The following is a 20,144-nucleotide window of genomic DNA, read 5'->3' on the forward strand; positions in this document are numbered from 1 at the left end:
AGTTCCTCAAAAAATTAAAAATGGAATTATTATGTGATCCAGCAATCCCACTTCTAGGTTTATACCCTAAAAAATTGGAAACAGGACTTAAACAGATATTTGCACACCAATGTTCATAACAGTATTATTCACAACAGCCAAAAGCAGAAACAACCCAGATGTCTACCCCTGGGTGAATAGATGCACAAAATGTGGTATGTAGATACAGTGGAATATTTTTCAGCTATAAAAGGAAATTAAATTCTGGTACCTGGTACAATGTGGATGAAATTTGAAAACATTATGCTAAGTGAAATAAGCCAGACATAAAAAGACAGATATTGCATGATGCCACTTACATGAAGTGCCCAGAATAAATTCACAGAGATAGAAAGTAGAATAGAAATTACCAGGGGCTGGGAGAGGTAGGAATGGGGACAGGTGTCAGTTTGGGGTGGTGAAAAAGTTCTGGCAATGGATAGTGGTGATAATTACACAATATTGTGAATGTACTTAATGCCACTGAACTGTATACTTAAAAATTGCTAAAATTATACATTTTCTTTTGTATATTTTACCACAACAAAAAAAATTGGGAAAATTGTTCCATCTCACTTCCTCAAATATTGTACCAAAACATTCCAGAAGAAATTTTGAAAATTTTTTTTAAAAGAAAGAACATCCATTTGCTTTCAAAACTTTAAATCAATTACTGAATTAAACTTGGTGCCTGAAGAAAAGAATAAATTACTACAGCTTAGTTCTTAATTGCACTAAAGAACATTATAAAACAGTTTATCATCATTTTGGATTAAGGTAATATCCATTGCTAGGCAAGAATTTTGCTATTATTACTATTTACCACATTCTTTTAGTGTGAACTGAGATTTTCAGGTTTAACCAAACTTAAAAACAAACAGAAAAAAACAGGCTTTGTGATGCGCCAGATATGCATAGGGTATTGTCCTCTTAATGTTCTAGACTGGAATAAATAACTAAATTCAAGCACACCTTTTGGATTAAATAAAATCTTTCCTGATTTTTCTTTCTGTTAATTATTTTGACTTTTTAATATTTTACTTAAATATTAATGAAATCATATTTGATATGATATATAGCAAATACAATGTTTTGTGAAATGTCAGTATATACAGACACAGATGGCCTCATACTGAATCACAATGTGAAAGATATTCTTATTGTGGGTCTTCATAAACAAAAATTTGAAAAACTTTTCTAAACATCCTAAAATTTTGATTTTGATTTCTTCTTTACCCAAGAGTTGCTTAAGAGAATTTTTAGTTTCCGCATTGTGTACATTTTACATTAATGCTTTATAGTCAAAGTATAGTCTAGGTTATTCAATACTATTTCTTCTTATTGGAAAAAAGGTATATGCTCTGTTTGTAGCATGTGTCTATATTTGTGTATTTATATATTAGATCAACCTTATTAATTGTATTATATACAGCATTTATATACTTTTTTTTAACTTTATAGATTGAAATAATTTCAGACTTGCAAAAATAATACGAAGAATTGCTATGTAATTCCCTTCTTTCAGATTCACGCAGTGTTAACCTTTCATTACATTTACTTTGCGATTCATTACCTCTATCCCTCCTCCTCTGTCAGCCATTCACTCAAGTATTTTAGACCTAATGGAGAATATCCTTGGTGCAAACTCCATGTGATCTGTCATTCTCCTTAGCCAAGCTTCTTTATGGTATAGTATCCAAGGGATGCTTCATTTTTATGTAAATAATAAAAAATTAGCACTCTGTCCTCTAAATAGAAATTTGTCTTTGAACACACAGGATTTCCCCCCATCACATGACATAATACCTACAACCTTGTGTGTCCCAATGTTTTTGCAGACATTCCTGTTTTAAGTGCAGTGATTAGGAGCTTTCCTTGAAATAATAAGTTTGTGCTTTTTTTGTTTCTTTCTTAATTTGTGAAGACCTGAGGATGAGGTGTTTTTAAAAAGTCTCTCTAGCAGTTACCTTGTGGGAAAGGACCTCAACGCTCCCCCCTTCTACAGAAAGGAAGGCAACAAAAAATTTCAAGAGAAGGATTATATGGGAGCCACAGTGCTGTACTCTAAGGTAATACATTTACAGCTCTGCAGGAAGAGCTACCTCAGTAATTTAACAATGCACCCTTTCTTCAAAAGGTAGAGCTGTATTGCTGTGTAGCCAATGGTAGCTTTTTCTGTAATTTGTGAATTAGATTTGAAAAAGAAAACAGGTAGAGTTCTGCTGTTGGTTGTATTCTAAAACAAAAGGTAGTTTGTGTTATACGTCCTGAATTCCATCAAGAAACTTCTATTCCTATATTCTTTAAGACACCTTGTAACTAAATAGACTTCTTGGACTCCTGGCCTGCCTTGCCAGTGCTATCAGCTGTCCCTGAATTGTGTTCAGTTTTGTCTGAATGACTGATGAGGCTGTTAGTTTGATAGTCCTAATTTAGAGGACAGCTATATTTTTGGTTAGCCAGAATGTTACTTTACGAGTATGACTTAGATTAAGTTCAAAAGGAAAACAGAGCTCAGTTGTCACAGCCCAGTTGAACTCCATTTTGAAGATTGTCAACAAATATTTAACATTACATTATGCATCACTGAGCTAGATTTGGATCAGGAAGAGTGGCTTTTAACAATCTGTTGCTCATATTGTCCTGCTTCCATAGTAGCAACTGGAACTAGATCCCTGAGAGACTTCTCTAACTTTTAAGAGATAAATATGGGCTTAAAGCAAGAATGTATCAATTCCTTGCACTAGGTCTATGATCTTGAATATTAAAAGAATAAGTGTAAATTTGAAGAGTGTACCCCTACTCGGAGCCTTTAACATGCATAGGCTTAATGTTGGAATGAGTTTTCCAAAAACTATCAGACCTACAATGATAAAAGCCCTGCTTTGTCATTTGTAACATGTTTATTACATGAAAAATGCTAAGCCTTAGTGATTGCTGAAGAATTAAAATCCATTGATGTTGATTCACTGCTGGCTGGCTTAATAGTTCTTTTTCAGAGCAAATCTCTTGAACTTTATCCATCTGCATCATACACATGATCATAAGGGTAGTGGTTCAAGGAGAATGAGTAAAATAAAAAGTAAAATCAGACAAAGAATTAAGGCTTGCTATGGATGTAGAGGGAGCTGAGCCTTCCTATTTCACGAAGCTAGTATTTTGGTGATTATGGTACTTTGCAATTTTCTGTAGAGCTGCTATTTTCTTTTTTTTTTTAATAATTGTTTTGTAAATTAGTATATTTTATAACATATTTTACTTGGAAAACATAGAGAGGCATAAGGAGTTAAAAAAGGCCCCGTAATCAATGATAGGGACTGTTAACATTTCTGCTTATATCCATCCAGCCACTTTTTCCCCTGAAAATACGTTTATAAAATTGAGATAATGCTGCACTTACTATTTTATAACCTGCTTTTTTCCCTCAACAATTTATTGAGGCCATTTTCTCAGATTATTGTATTTTCCACTACAACATGATTTTTTACAGCTGGTATAGTGTCCCATTACAGAGAAGAACTGTACTTGATTTAATATCGCCTAATGTGGGCAGATTGTTTGTTATCATAAAGCTGCAAGGAGCATCTTTCTATGTAAATATTTCTAGATATCTCATTATTTCCTTAGGATAAATTCCTAGAAGGGTAGTTGCTGGGTCAATTGAATGTATTTTAAGGCCTTTGGTACTTGATGCTGAATTGTTCTCCAGGAAAGAACTAGTTAACATCCCTTCTAGCAGAGTATGGGAATGTTCATTTCTCTATATCCTAGCAATATTAGTTATTGTGATTTTACTCTACCTATTCATTATTTAATAGGAAATGTGTTTACATCTTTTGAATTCAAAAGGTGCGAGAGTATATACAGTGTAATCTTCCTCTGTCCCATAAAGAAGAGGAATTGCTAGGTCAATGAAGATACAAATGTACACACACACACATACATATATAGCTAGATTGCCTCCATAATTATGAGACCAATTTTTATTCCCAGTAGCAACATATGAGAATGCCCATTATGCCACTGCTTTGCAAACTCAGTGAGCTATTGATTTTATTTATTTTTGCCAATGTGATAAATAAGTAAAATGTGGTATCTCAGTAGAGTTGGTTTTTTCCAGTTTATCAGGAAAACTTTATTGTGATAAAATATGCATAACAGAAAATTTGCCATCTTAACCATTTTTAAGTATACAATTCAGTGGCATTAAGTACATTCAAACCATCATCACTATCCATTTCCAGAACTTTCTCATCATCCCAAACATAAACTCCATGCCCATTAAACAATAACTTCCCATTCCCCAGTCTCCTTAGCCCCAGACAACCTCTATTGTACTTTCTGTCTCTACGCATTTGCCTATTCCAGGTACCTCTTTAAATGGAAGTGTTAACAAAATTTGTCCTTTTGTTTCTGGCTTATTTCGCTAAGCATAATGTTTTCAAGGTCCCGTAGGGTTTTGCTTTGCATTTTGCTGTTTATGAGTGAGGTTAAGCATTTTTTCATATGTTTAAGAGCCATTTATATTTCCCATTAGAACTATCTATTCATATCATTTGCTTATTTTCCTATTGTATTATTGGTTGTCATCTCATCCATCTGTAGGAACCGTTCATAAAGTAAAGAAATGAGGCCTTTGCCTATGACTTGAGTTGCAAATTTTTTTTCCAGTTCAGTGTTTGTCTTTTGATATTATTTTATTGGTTTTTGCTATAAACAAATTTTTTATTTTTATGTGGTCAAATTTATTAACCTTTTATGACTTTCAGGTTTTGTGGCATAGTTAAACAGGGATTCCTTTCTCCAACATCACTTGAGACTAGTATAGTTTCTTCTAGTGCCCTGGTAGTCTCATTTTTTACATTAAGATTTTGATCCATTTGGAATTTACCCTGATAAAAGGCATATCGTATAGGGAGAGCCAACTTTATTTTTCTTCAGTGGCTACTTACTTGTCACAATACTTTTATCAAATAGTCCCCATATTTTCTCCAGTGATTTGAGATACCAACTTTAAAAGAGTTATTAATCCTTGCCGATTTGGTGGTAGAGAAAAGGTAGCCCTTGTCTGCTTTCATTTTTAGCTATCCATTCATAAATTAAACTATTTGTTTTCCATGTATCATTAGTGTTTCTTTTGTGAATTTTTATTGTGCCACTCACCCTTTGTTATGTTCAGAATTACATCTGCAATATTTTCCTCTGTTTTCATTTATCTTCAGTATTATTTGTGGCTGAAGCTGTGTCTGATACTGATATCTTCAAAGTGCTTTGAGTATTTATTGCCTCACTTGATCTTCACAGCTTTGTTCCCAGGTAGTTAAAAATGAAGCTGCAGCACAAAGAGATCCAGTAACCTTCCCAATTTCATATCATCTTTAAATGTAGAACCCCCATTATCTGAAAACAATACTTAAATGATTCAAGTTTTCATTTACACCTTTAACTGGTTCTTCATTTTGCAGGGGATATCACATTCAGGGCCAAACACTGAGGACATTTCACTGTGTTACGCCAATCGCTCCACAGCCCTCTTGTACCTGGGTCAGTACAAAGTGAGTATCAGAATACCTGGGTGTGGTTTGGAGAGGGTTTGTAGGGGATCACTGGAGGCCAAGACCTTCCACTCTGTTTCTCCCTGAGAGCAGTAAAACTGGATCCTGCTGCAGGTGGCTGAATTGGAAGCAAATTGGCAGCCTTCTGAGTTCTTTCTCCTGGTTTATTTCACCTGTCACAGGTGACCACATGGGTAGTGTTGGTTAACAGAAAAGTCCTGGCACACTCTCTCCATGGACCAGCAGTTCTTATGGTAGAGATCAGCTGTGAGATGTATTGCCATTAATACTTCAGGTTCCAAGTGTTTGCAAACTATTTACTTGTTTGCTTCTTTTTTAAATAAGTAGACACCGTGTTTGAGATTATCCCTGCAATAATATAACTCACCCCAATATGCATTTTGAGTGGGAAAGTGAAAGTTGCACTGAAATGCCTGTGTACACCTAAAAGGGGGCTGGCTTTCATCTCATCCCCTAATTGAGCTCTAAGGACAAGCATTCTGTACATCCCTTTTTGGATTCCAGAATTCCAAAGTTAAGAACTGTTTGAACAGCCACAAGTTCACACTTACCTAAAAGAGAAGAGCAAGAATCTAACTATAGGTCCTAAGCAAGAAAATCCTGGACTTTCTTGACTGAGGGTAATGATGAGAAGAACTTTTGAAACATTTAATCCTTTGTAACTTCCCTACATTGGTTCTTCCTATTTCCCTTCTTATAGCAATGACTACCATACATTAAATACATATTCCAGGTACTCTTCAGCGCTTCAGATATATTAACTTATTTCAACCTTAAAACAACCCTGTGAGTACTCCAAGAAGGGATAAGTGGTTACCAAAGGGGAGGGGTGAGGGAGGGTGGGTGGGGAGAGAGGGAGAAGGGGATTGTGGGGTATCATGATTAGTGCACATGGTGTGTGTGGGGTCACAGGGAAGACAGGGTAGCACAGAGAAGACAAGTAGGGACTCTGGCATCTTGCTACACTGATGGACAGTGACTGCAAATGGGGTATGGGGGGGACTCGATAATAAGGGTGAATGTAGTAACCACATTGTTTTTCTTGTGAAACTTTCATAAGTGTATATCAATGATACCTTAATAAAAAATAATAAATAAATAAACAAACAAAACAACCCTGTGAGATGGTATTATCCCCATTTTTCAAATGAGAAAAATGAGACACTGAGAAATCACTTGCACAAGACCATACAGCTAGTAAGAGGCTGTCAGTGTTGGAATGCAGGTCTGTCTGTTTGGCTTCCAAGTCTGCCCTCTTAATCACCATGCTGTACTTTTTCTTTCTGTAAGACCTTTTTTCCTTAAAAATAGGAATATTTAATAAGAATTAAACACAGCATCCTCAACTCATCAATGAAAAGATCACAGAATATGATTTAAAGAAATAAGCATGTGGTTATAGCTGCTCTGTTTTTAATAATCCTCAGCTTCCCTGTAGATTTAAGATTTTCAGTAGATATCAAAGAGTAGGGAACCAAGATTCATTTTGGGATTTCCTTTCTGTTTTCAGGCATGTCTTAAAGACATCATCAGAGCACAGATGCATGGGTATCCAGAAAGACTGCAACCCAAGATGATGTTGCGTAAGACGGAATGTCTGGTGATCCTAGGGAGACTGCAGGAGGCAGTCCAGACCATCAGGGATCTTGAAAGTAACTTGGCTGCCAAACCAACCCTAGCAGCTTCCCAATTTCATATTCTGCACAGAAACATTTGTCATCTGAAAATGAAGGTACAGGAAAAGAAGAATCTCACAGAAACCTTGCCAGCTCTAACCATGGCCTTTGAGGATATGGGCCTAAAGGAAGAGAATGAACACATTTCTAGTGCATCTTCATCTGTCAGTTTATGCACAGACCCTTTAAAAGGCCGCTATCTGATTGCCACAAAAGATATTCTCCCAGGAGAGCTTCTGGTGAAGGAGGATGCTTTTGTGAGCGTCCTTAACCCTGGAGAAATGCCCCCACTACATCAAGGCCTAGAGAGCAAGTGGGATACAAGAGTTACCAATAGCGACCTCTACTGTCACCGCTGTTTGAAGCACACGTTGGCCACAGTGCCCTGTGATGGATGCAGCCATGCCAAGTATTGCAGCCCAGAATGCAAGCAGCAGGCCTGGAATCTCTACCATAATATCGAGTGTTCTTTAGGGGGGCTGCTTCTCACACTGGGTGTCTTTTGCCACACTGCCCTGAGGACAACTCTTTTGGCTAGATTTGAGGATGTTGGCAAAGTTATAAGGAAGCTTTATGGTGAGATTAGTAACAAGGACATCTGTTCACCTGACAGCAAGAATCTGGTGCAAACACTCAGTTATGACCTGGAAGAGAAGAGGGAGCAAAATGGCAAAACAGTTGAGACCCCAATTCCTGGTTGTGATGTTAACGGAAAGTATGAAAGTAACTATTATGCTGTCCTCAACCTCTTGCCCCATACTGAAAACCACAGCCCAGAGTACAAATTCCTCTGTGCTCTGAGCATCTCCGCACTGTGCAGACAGCTCGAAGCAGCTGAGTCCTTTATGCCGAAAGCAGCAGTGGCTCCCACCTGGTGTCCAGAGCTGACTGTTTGGGGAGTGGCCATGTTGAAACACATGTTACAGCTACAGTGTAATGCTCAGGCAATAACTGCCATTCAGCAGACAGGTAAGAGGGGAGCTTTTTTCCTGCCTTATAATAGTGTTCTTGATGTGGCTAACATTTAGGGAGAAAGAACTTCCACACAACACTACAGTGAGCTGTTGGCCAGCCTATTTGTGGGCCACCCTTTAGTCAGGTGGCCAACAATCTAGGGACCACCTCTAGACACAGAACAGCCTAGGCCTGCCTGCCTGAACCAGATCCTATACAGATAAGGCTATTTAAGGTAGATGGGGAGATGGGGAGGTTGGATGTGCCCAGCATCATGAGTGACATCTAATATGACTATACTGACAACAGATATTATTATTAGAAAAGAAATTATGTTTCTAGTATTTCTATTGTAGTCTTCATTTTTAGCAGATAATGTTTTTCTATTCAATTTGTTGGTTCTATTTTTCTCAATTCTCTAACTGTTGAGGGGAGGAATTAGTATTAACTAAATCTGGAATTTATAGACAGATGAATATGAAATGTGACTTTACTAAGCTATGCATGCTTAGCTCTTTTGATCTCATATTAGGTAATCTCGAATTTTGTTTGTATATTTTATCTTCAATTTTAATTCAGTGGCCAAGTTATATGGTGTATAGGCATATCCCTAAAGGTGTTTTTGGGGAAGACAGTCTTCTGCATCATAAAGCACTTGGAATGTCCAAAATAGCACTGGCTTCATCCCATGATACTATGAAATCACGTTGCAGGCTGGTCTCTGTTTTCTTCCCTGCCTTCTTTTGCTTCTTTGAGCCATTGTTCCCTTTTAAAATACATCTGTTCAGTGTTTTTCCGGAATCATGTTTTCCTTTGGGTACAATCACTGACATTTTAAAAAATATTATTTTCATTTTGTTTTGTTTTTCCAAATACAAAAAATAGTATATAGGCCTTCCAGGTTATAATGACAGAAAGTTACCAACTCTTGATTCTATTGTGTTCTTGCCCCTAAAATTCTTAAAAGAATATACAAAAAAGGTATAAATGTCAGTAGAGTTAGAAACTATGGAATAGGTGAAGGGGATAAAGAGGTACAAACTTCCATTATAAATGAGTCTGGGGGATGAGAAGTACAGCATAGTGGATATAGTCAACAGTCCTGTGTTAACATAAGTGACACATGTTAACTACATTTACCATGGTGAGCATTTCCTAGCGGACATAATTGTCAAATCACTATGTTGTACTCCTGAAACTAATATAATATTATGTATCAACTGTATTTCAAATACATACATACTTACACACTGTGGAAACTATTATCCAGTAAACAATAGCAGGCTGATCTCTGAGGCAGAATGGCAGAGCCTTATGGACGAGTTTTTTTCCATCCACTTTCCTCCATTAGCCTTTCCTTTACAAAGAATCTTAGCCTAAATGTTTTTGTTCCATATGCATGACATTTCATTACAGTCAACTTTTTATTTGTATAGAGAGTTTTGGGTAAAATTTTTCACAAACTGTTGAAGTAAATTTTTAGATAGTAAGAGTATGTATAGCCAGGAATATCTGTATTTTCTGTGGTTAGTAAAGACTAGATAAATAGATAGCTACCCAGAGTGATGGAAAGAGCTTTGGACACTTTGGCTTTATCTGTAAGTAATATCTACTATTTTGTGCATAACTTATTCTCATTAATATGATGCTTTCAAAATATATACATAGAAATAAAACAGTAGAAGCAAAAATACCAAAATCTTAATTAACACTGATTAATTCTGAAAGTGGAAATATGGGTGACTTTCTTCTTTGAACATATGTATTTTTAAGTTAGAAACACTAATTCACATAGTGGTAATATTATTCTAGTTCAAAATGGATCGTACCTTTCCCAACTTTGTAGGGAAAAATCATTAAAAAAAAAGTTCACAGAGCAAAAGATAGAAAGGTGATAAAAGTGAGTCTATAATAGTTATTGTAAATGGGCTAAAGTCTATTAAACATATCTTTTAGAATGGTCAGAAAAATTAACATCCAACTATATTCTCTACAAAAGTGACACCTATAACAAAATAACGAAGCGTTTAGGCAAGACATGTCAGGAATCACAAGCATATCAGGATATTCATATTAATGTGAAACAGAATTCAAGATATGTGGTAAAAAGAAGACATTTGATTTTTATAAAGAAGACTATCCACACTAAAATATATCATCAATCATAGCTCTCCGAAACATAGAGATTGTGTCTATAAACCAAAAATGGCTAAGTGTATACAGGGAGAAGCTGGCAAAAACTCCAGTTGTGAGAAACTTTAATATACCACTTTGACTTTGATCAAGTACATTAAAAATAAGGATCTCGACACCAAGATAACTAACAAACTAGGGGGTTCAGTAGATGTATCTATCAAAGCCAGTGTCCTATAGACCAGGGCTCTGCAAACTTTTTCTATAAAGGGCCAAATAGTAAATATTCTAGGTTTTGCAGGCCATAACAGTCTGTCTTGGAACTACTGAACTCTGCGCTTTCAACACAAAAGCAGCCACTGACAATATACAAATGAATGAGTATGATTCCAGTGGAATGGAAGCCATTCCATGAACCCATTGACACAGGTTCCAATATAATTTTATTATGGACACTGAAATTTGCATTTCTTATAATTTTTCACATCATGAGCTTTTTTTTTTTAATCCATTAAAAAATATAAAAACAGTTCTTAGGCCACAGTCCCTGTAAAAACAGGCAGCAGGCAGGATTTGCCCCACACGCTACAGTTTACAGGCTCCTGATATAGACAAAGATATGGCAAATCTAAATAAGAAATTTAGAGAAAAAAAAAATTAGGAACAGTAAAGGGGATATAGCTACTAATATAAATTCATTTTTAAATTTTAAGCATATACTTAATACAATTTTAGACTATTGAATTTGAAAATACTAACTAGACAACTTTCTAGAAAATATAAATTGCCTAAAATTTCCCAGGAGGAAAATTTCAAGAATCCAGTGACTCTGGAAGAAATTGAAAAAATTATCAAAATATTTCCATAAAAACAAGCCAGATCCACTCTTCTCTGTGTTGATCTCTTTAAAATTTTTAAGGAACATATGTAGCCACATTTTTTAAAAATAAAGGGAAAAAAATGTCTTTCAAAAAACAGATTGTTTTTATACAGTATGAAGTGTTCCAGGGCATAAGGGAACCTAAAACCCTTTCCCACTCATACTACAAAGCTAAGAATAAAAACTATATATCAGTCTCCCTTGTGAATATAGATGTAAAAACCCTTAATAAATCACTGCCATATCACATCAGAAAATTTATTAAAGAAATTAATAATATATGATCAAGTAGGGTTTCCTCCAGAAATGCAAGGGAGACGGACCATATTCTGAGACTGAAAACTGTAAAAATGGTGGTTTCCCCCCATTAACCATATTGGTCTAATGCAGTTTCAAAATCACAATTGGATTTTTCTTGGAATTTGACAGTGATTCTAAATTTCATCTTAAATAAGTGGGTGAGAATGGCCAGCTTTTTTTTTTAAGAGTCCTGAAAGGGCTTGGTTCTATCAGATTTCATATAAGCAGTAAGCTGCAATAATTAAAAACAGTATGGTACTGATATGATAACCACCCCCCAACTAGTAGATTCTTTCTTCAAATCATTAAAAAGCTCAATATGAGAGGATTAAACCATAAAATATCTAGAAAAAATTTAATAAACATTTATATAGTCTAAGGATGAGAAAAAGTTTTGAAAGCATACAATACCAAATTTAGGTAATGAAAGAGATCTAGATTTAGCCTAAATATCAAATATCAAAAACACTATAATCAGTAAAGAGATCTGAAGGAATGAAAACACTGGACTTGGGGGGGGGGGCAGCAAACCCAAGTGCCCATTTAACTCAACCACTAACTCTCAACAGGAAATTGGTGAAGTTACTTAAGCTGTGTGTGTGTCTCAGTACTTGTTCTCATACGAATGATGAATGGATGGACCTCCAGGCCTCTGGGAAGATTATTTGCAAAGATGACCCTACCAGTTTCTCCCATCCCTGTAGGTTTGTCCCTTTGCAACTTGACATTGGTTTTTCTCCCATCAAGAGGTAGAGTGTATCTCCCAGTCCTTGAATCTGGGCCAGCCCTGTGACTTGCTTGGACCAATGGAATGCAGTGTAAGTGATAGTATGTAACTTTTGAGTCTAAGCCTTAAGAGACATTGTAGCTTCCATTGTCCCCTTCTTGGAATGATGGTGTGGCCATGTGAACAAGCCTGTGTTAGCCTCCTTAAGGAGAAAAGACCATGTGCCAGATGAAGGCAATCATAAGAGGAATCCCAGGCAAATCCAGCAGAACAGTGTTAAACTGAGCTGGGCAAGGTTGCTGACACACAGCATTGTAAGCAAATGAAGTCATTGTTTTAACACCACCACCATCTCCCCCCAAAAAAAAACATAAACAAAAATTAAAATGTGAATGACAGAATGAGAAAACATTCCTAGCAACTGTACAACTCTTAAAATCAACTTTTAAAAATGTGCATAGTGATGAAACTGGATCGTGATAATGGTTGCACAACTGCATAGATTTCCTAAAATATCATTGAATTACTACACTTAAAATAGATGTTTATGGTAAATAAATTATATCAATAAATTAAAAATAGACATAAGCAAGCACTTTATCAAAGTAGTAATAAAGATGTTCATGTCTAATCTCTAGTAATTAAAACAAGATACCATTTTTTTACCTATCAGCAGAGTTGCCTTATTAGTTTGAGGGGTTTTTTTAATATGCACTTTAGGTTAAGGTGTAAAGAAATGGCTATGATATGTTAAGTGAAAAAAAGTAACTTAAAAATCACCATGTACACCATGTTGCCATGAAAAATTCTATACGTAAGGCTAAAAAAAAGACTGCAAGAAAATGCACCAAAATGTGGATTATAGATTACTTATTTTCTCTATAATTTTCAGTTTTTAAATTTTTTTCTGCCTACTATGTATTCCTTTTGTAATTTTAATTAGTTTTTTAAGTAATAATAATTCAAATGATATGAACTTTTTTTATATGAACATGCTTAAGGCACTGAAGAATGCAAAATTGCCCTCCAGGAAAGTTATACCAGTTATACTCCCACCAGCAATGTTCACTTTCATTTTTGAATTCAATCTAATTTTGTTTTAGTCTGCTCATATTTCTAATCTTGTTATATCCCTTTTTATTATTTCTTTGGGGTTCCAACACCTCCCAATTTAGTGTTCTCATTGAATTTCATTAGCAGCTGTTTCATTAGTAGACAGAAGAAGGATTTAAGTGTTAACTAGGATAGACTTTGATAAAAACCTATGAAAATGTATGTTATTATCTTTGCATAAATCCTATTTAATCAGTTTCTTATAAACCTCTCTTTGGTACTTATCTTAAGGGACAGAACTGGCCACTGATGATATTCTAGACCTTGGAATGTGTGGTTCTGTGTCAGTGGGAATGGTACATTCGTGATGTATCTGGATTCATAACAGGGCTCAATGAAGTTCTGTGTAGGTTCAGATCAATTTACTGCCCTTTGCTTTCACTCTTAGCAACCAGGGAATCTGCGTTCAGTTTGGGTCCTTGATTAGTTGGTATACACACAAATTTCTTGTGTTGTAAAGTATCTACCTGAATAGGTATAGTCTGGAAATACTGTGATTGAATCTTTTTTTCTGTACTTGAATCCCATTTTAAACGCAGTAGGGATATTACTGAGCTGTTTTTGGTAAAGTAATCACTCCCTCTTATTTGTTTGTTTTGTTTTTAAGCACAAAATGTCACATACTAGGTTTGGTTGATAAGGTACATACATATTCTCATTTTTTATCTCTACTAATAGATGCCTAATGCAAAATATTGAATGATTTTTAAAAATCAATACTTAATTTTTTAGAAATAATTAGAGGGACTCAACTCTGACATTAATACCCTACTCAGTTCCTAGGCCTGCTCTGTTAGAGGATAATTTATAAATAATTCATGAAGCTGGCATTACTCATTGTATTGTGATCATTTTTTTCCTGGGACAGTTTTAGCAACTGTTCTCAAATAGGTTGCCAGTTATCAGTAGCTGGGAATGCAAGTCAACTTTTAATTATGCAGAAGCTGATTATCAGACTACAAACTGTTCGTGCCCTATACTGCTCCTTCCTCCTGCCTACCTTTTAGCATTTTCACTGCTCATTAGCACATATACCAGAAGGTAAGCATTGAACAAGGATGGGGGAAAGGAGGGGAAACTAAAATCCATTAAGTATTTAGGAGAAGCTCTGATGAAAGATTTCAATCCAATCTGTAGAATTGTTGGCTAAAATTAAGTCATTTGGATTCCCTGTGAATTTTATTTACTTGTTCTATTCCTGTCCTCCATAGCAACAGATAATAGAATTGTCTGCAGAGAGACAACATTATTCCTATATTTAATGTTTTCCTTTCTAGAACATTTCACATGATGGTTCATGACTTTTTCTTTATTCATTACATTTGTACCTAGACAGCCTTGTTTCTTTGGTGATTGGTGTATTGAGATTCCTGGCATATACAGTGATACCACAATTATCTGATGGTTTTCCAGAAAACTGAAAGTTCCTGTTCAGTACCAATATATTTAATATTTGAATCAGTTTTGTTAGAAATAAAATTTCTTCATGTTTAAAGCAAGGCAGCTGAAAACACTTTAAGCCTTTCTGGATGCCAAGGTTATCTGTAGTGTTCATACTCCTGATGTTGGTAAGCAGCTGCATCTGGGGAGTTCTCTCCCTGCACACTAGGTGAAACTTCAGCCTGGATGGTGGCAGTGGGTGGGGGACAGTTCTTGACTCTGATGGAGAAAGAATTCACAAACAGGTCAGACGAGTGCAGGTAAGGAAGAAATTCATTAAAGCAAGAGTAGCAGCAAACAGCAGCCATACAGGCAGGAGAGAGCAAAGAACAAGGGGAGGAAAGGGAAGCTCATTGAACTCCTGCTAGGCGTCGAGCAAATCCCTTGCTAACTCCTGGAACCAGGATCACCTGGCATCCAGTGTCCACTGGGATCTGCACAGCGTGGGAACTAAGCCCCTACCATCTCAAGATGTGGGGAAGCCACAGAGCACTGGATGGAGTGAGATTATGTTCTGAGAATTTCCCAAAGCAAAGAAAGGAGATTTTCGGGCAGACTACTAAAGACCATGATCGTACAGCTGCAGTCCTATCCAGGTCACCCAGGCAGTGGGAACTTCAAGCCCAAATTAGAGATCTCAGCCCTCCCCTACATTTCTGAAGTAGAACAGAAAGAGAAAAAAGTGCTTAAGTCTAGAAAATTGAATGAAAGAGCAAAGTAACAAAGATACTTACCATTGGAAGAGCAGAGACAAAATGCAGTATGTTGAGCAGCAAGAAGGCTTTATTTAAGGCAGAGTACCCACTTGAAGAAAGGGGAGTGCAGGTAACCACAGAGAGGGGGCACGCTTAAAGCTTAGGATTTGTGTCTTTTAAGGATTTCAAGAATGGGGTAAAAGGGGGAGTGGATATAGGCCTGACATGTGGTCTCATGATGTCTGTCTCCCGTGAGAGACATTATGTCATTATCCATAGTTCTTTAGATATTCTGTAAGATTAACTTAACACAAGGACTTTATTGATCCTGTTCTTCTCCAAGATAGTGGTGGCCCTCAATCACCAGGAATGTATCATTTAGTACTGCCCACCCTGCCTTAGGATGGGATGGGTTGTTGGATGATTACCAGAAAGTGTGTTAGGAATCTGACCTCCTACTTCCTGGTTTTTAAAATGGAATACTATCCTTAAGATGGAGTCCCTCCTGTTCTTACTATACTGTTTATATGTAGGCATTTTTCATCGTAGGCAGGAGGAATCAATCGTGATGCTTGTCCCATCTCCCTGCCCTACCTCACTGGGTTACGTGTGGCTGTTACAAAAACCCATGCTGGGATGCTGTCAACCTAGGAATCTCTGGTTAAGTGAAATATAACAGTCGTAGTAAAACTTGAGTAGTGCTACTGTTCTTGTTTCCTTGGAGGGTGGTGTTCTTGTATAAGTTTTCCACCTCCTCCAGTCTGTCACCTGTCTCTTTTGCCATTGTCAGAAAACCTGCCTCTGTTAGTTCTGTTGATGGAGTGTTGTGGGCTGAGAAACTGAATAACTAAGCCAATTATAACTATGGCTAAAATAAGAGCAAGCAGGCCTCCCTGAAAGTACAAAGAACTCACATTACAAGTATAGTGAGCTTTCGTGCAGAAATAGCCTCACTGCTTACAGGGCCTTTTCTTCCTCCTTCCTAATTTTCAATCATGTAGTTCAAACACAATTACTGGTTAATTGTGTTTCAAAGAAGAGATTGTTCAGGACATGAGACTGTCTTGAAGAGAGCTAGTCCAGAGGGGTTTTTTTCAATGAGAACTGCTAACTGATTTTCTATAAAGTTGGGATAAAGGGCAGAATGAACAGGTGAGCACAGGACTATTGATTTTTTAAAAATATATTATAAGCCTGTTTGATTTGGAATAGTAGTTAGGTTACTTGTTTTATCAGCCAGTGTAGGGACCAAGGGCACACCTCCCCAAGATGTGCCACTGTGACTTGCAGATCATTTGAACTGAAAAACCATCTTGGTCTGAAAGACTCAGGAAAGTATTTTGACCTCCCCCGACCCCCCACCAACTGCATAAAAAGAATTTAGGAGAAACTGCTCCAGGAGAAGTACTATCACCATAGATAGCTGTATTATAAAGTAAACTAGGGGTGCTAGACAGGGAGGGATGTGGATAAGTTTGTTAACATTTCTCCATTATTTCTTTTGGTCCGTAAAGTGTTTTGTTTACCAAACATTTACTGTTTTCATATATCTGTGAATTGCTGTCCTTTTCCTTTGAAATCTCAGGCCCCCTACCCTCTTCTCCTTGGTTCAGGATGACAGATAAACCTCACTCTCCCTGAAGGGTCTTTGGGACTCCTGTCTGTGGCTTCCCTGCATATACATAATTCGATTTTATTTTTTTCTCCTGTCAATCTGTTTCATGTCAATTTAATTCTTAGACCAGTGAGAAGAACTTAGAAGGGTTGAGGAAATTTCTTCCTCCCCAACACCAATTGAAGATCAGTTAAACAAAAGAACTTAGGCTATGAAGTCTTAGGGGGGGTACCTTTACATCAACAGGTACTCTGGTTTCTATGTCCTCATAAACAGTTATTAAACTATCTAGAAAGTGCCTCACTGATAATTCCTTTTTTTTAAATAAATTCTAATCTTTGGGTTTTTTGTGGTATTGAGACACAACGGTTAGGTCCCAGGATTCTGGTGGACTTTTGGTGTGTTCATTGGCTTTGCTTCCGGCGGGTGGGAGGCACCAGAGTTTGCTGTGAGTCACGTTCCATCTGATTCATATTGGATCCGGCTGTGGAGCTATGACTCAAATGGGCTTCAGGCCCAGTTGCCCATCTCATCTTCTGAGGAATGGGTAGTGAGGCCAGGACTGATGTTCTGACACATTTTTCCTCTTTCCTCTTGCACTTCCAGGATCTAAAGAGAGCACCATTACACACAGCAGGCAGGCCCGTCTTGCCACAGGCATCTTCCCTGTTGTCAGCCTCCTGAACCATTCCTGCAGCCCCAATACCAGCATGTCCTTCATTAGCACTGTTGCCACCATCCGGGCATCACAACACATTGGAAAAGGGCAAGAGATCCTCCACTGCTATGGTGAGCCAGCCTCCTCCCTGCAGTCCGGCCTTCCCCAGCAGAAAATAACAGGGTGAATTAGAATGAGCCAGCCCATAGGCAGGTGCCTTCACCTGCCCAGTGTTTGTCTCCTGGAAGAGGCAGGGCATACTTAGGCCAAACAAAAGGCCCCCTGATCCCCTCCTGATCAGCCCCTGCTGTGCCTAAACTAGCATGTATCTCACTGCTTAGGCCCACAAACTTTCCAATCTGAAAATGGACTAGGAACAACATTGGGGCTTCGTTTTCTTCCTGTCCCCAGCACTTGGAAGCTTATTTCCCCATCTAGTTCCACAGATGTTTGAGTCAAGGTACCTGTCACATGTTGAATAATTGGCCAGACCCTCTGCTGAGCTGAAGTTTAAGTGCTTTAAATACTGGCCAAGTGTGGTCTCTCTGCAGGGCCTCATGAGAGCAGGATGGGTGTTGCTGAAAGGCAACAGCGGCTGCGGTCGCAGTATTTCTTCGACTGCAGCTGTGCAGCTTGTCAAACTGAGAAGTGCAGAACCGCTCCGGGGCCCAGGTGGGAAGCATTCTGTTGTAACCATTGTCGAGCGCCGATGCAGGTGAATCTCTCTCCTCCCTTCTCGTCTCTACTTTTCCAGGTCAGTTATCCAGCCCAAAAGCCATTAATCTTAAGGGGGAAGCACCGGGGCTGATAGTGCTGAAAGCAGGCGTTTCTCTTTCCTTTCAGCCCTTCTTCCCCATTCGTGGATTATTACCCCTCCACAGGAACCCAGAGGAAGGTTAGACTGAGTGATCTTTCACCTTCAAATAACAGAAAGTCTCATGAAAACTGGTTTTTAAGGAGGGAAAAATAGAATGGGAATTTATTTACTCAAGTAAATCACTAAAAGATCCCAGGATAGGGGTACTTCAGAAACAGCTTGTTCCTGGGGCTCAGATCATGTCACCAAGACCCAGTTTTTCTCTCTGCCTCCCTCAGCTCCGTTTTCTCTGTTAGCCCTGTCCTCAGACATACTTCCCTCTTGTGGTGGCAGAAGGCTGCCAGAAGCTCCAGCTTCATGTCCTCTGGGTACAGGAGGATAACAACATAGCTGTTCAAACAGCAGTCTGTACAAAAACTTGTATTGCTTTTTATTGACCCAATACCTGTGGCTGGAGGAGGATCAGAATCACATAGCCACTAGGCCAGGGGAATGGGCAGGTTCTGAGCCATGTGCCCACCCCCTGAGCTGCCGGCACTGACTGTGGAAGGGTGGGAGAGGATCCTCAGGAGAAACCAGGTTGCCGTTATGGCCAAATGAGGGCATTGATACTGACATCTAAGAAACAGCAAATGTCCACCTCAGAGATTTTCTCTTCTGCCAGAGGATGCAAGTATTCCTAGGGGACGCGTAAGTGGAATGTAGAGCTGGTTGTGTTGGGAAGTTTACAAACCCAAGGTCAGACGTGAGGAGGCCTGCCCAGCACCTCTTCCTATTGGTTTTCTTATGACTTTTCTATAACCACTAGGAATGTGTCTGTCATCCTAACTTCTGGCCCCAAAAAGAAGTAAGAGAGGAGCTATAGAGATGGAAAGCAATTGTGGACTATACCAGTTTAATCTGGGTTGCAAAAAACCATCTCAGGGTGGGATGGGATACTGCTTTCGATGGAGTTGAGCTGTCAAACCAAATTCAGTCAGGCTTTGGTCCTGGTACTTTAGTTCCAGGGTCCCTTCCCCCATAAAGTCAGAAGCTATGGAGCCTCCCATAGTGTACGCACATGCAGTGTCGCTAACCAGCTCTGGTATAGGAATAAAGACAAAACTGACTTTCACAGGGAGATGCTGTGCTGAGCTGTGACAACACATCCTGTTCAGAATCAGTCAGCAGGGATCACCTAGTCTCCCGGTTACAGGACCTTCGGCAGCAAGTTGGGAAGGCCCAGAAGCTTCTCAGAGATGGTAAACTAGGTGAGACTGGCTCCCTGCTCTGGTCCTCCAGCCCCTTCCCTTTTATTCATTCTGAGATCACCTTAGACTCAAGGATACCCAGTGATGATTGAATTATCCCCATGCCAGCCACAAGATGGCTGTGTAGGCCAGTGAGAACAAACCCTCACCAGCTGTTTGTGTGGTGTCCTTGAAACAGGGCCAGGTGGTTTAAGCTGTTGTCCTTGATGCATCAGATAGCTAAGTTTAAGTACCCCATAACAATTAATGGGTTATCTCTGACATCTATGACCCTTGTGCATATCTAGAAGTT

At 38.2% G+C, this 20,144-nt stretch overlaps 1 protein-coding gene across 5 annotated transcripts in view; it reads left to right on the forward strand.

Annotated features, from left to right (window-relative positions):
* The window catches only part of SMYD4 (SET and MYND domain containing 4), a 36,323-nt gene that overhangs the window by 12,363 nt on the left and 3,816 nt on the right, over positions 1-20,144 (forward strand). For 2 of the 5 annotated variants that reach the window (XM_017651615.3, XM_037022770.2), the window contains exons 3-8: positions 1,943-2,087; positions 5,484-5,573; positions 7,105-8,239; positions 17,734-17,916; positions 18,337-18,539; positions 19,720-19,852. In XM_017651615.3, coding sequence (XP_017507104.1) covers positions 1,943-2,087; positions 5,484-5,573; positions 7,105-8,239; positions 17,734-17,916; positions 18,337-18,539; positions 19,720-19,852 — 1,889 coding nt within the window. The remainder of the gene's footprint in view (positions 1-1,942; positions 2,088-5,483; positions 5,574-7,104; positions 8,240-17,733; positions 17,917-18,336; positions 18,540-19,719; positions 19,853-20,144) is intronic. The other 3 variants (XM_017651619.3, XM_017651620.3, XM_017651616.3) reach the window with 2 other exon arrangements.

The sequence above is a fragment of the Manis javanica genome, chromosome 4 (genome assembly GCF_040802235.1).
Source record: "Manis javanica isolate MJ-LG chromosome 4, MJ_LKY, whole genome shotgun sequence".
In the NCBI taxonomy this organism is placed as follows: domain Eukaryota; kingdom Metazoa; phylum Chordata; class Mammalia; order Pholidota; family Manidae; genus Manis; species Manis javanica.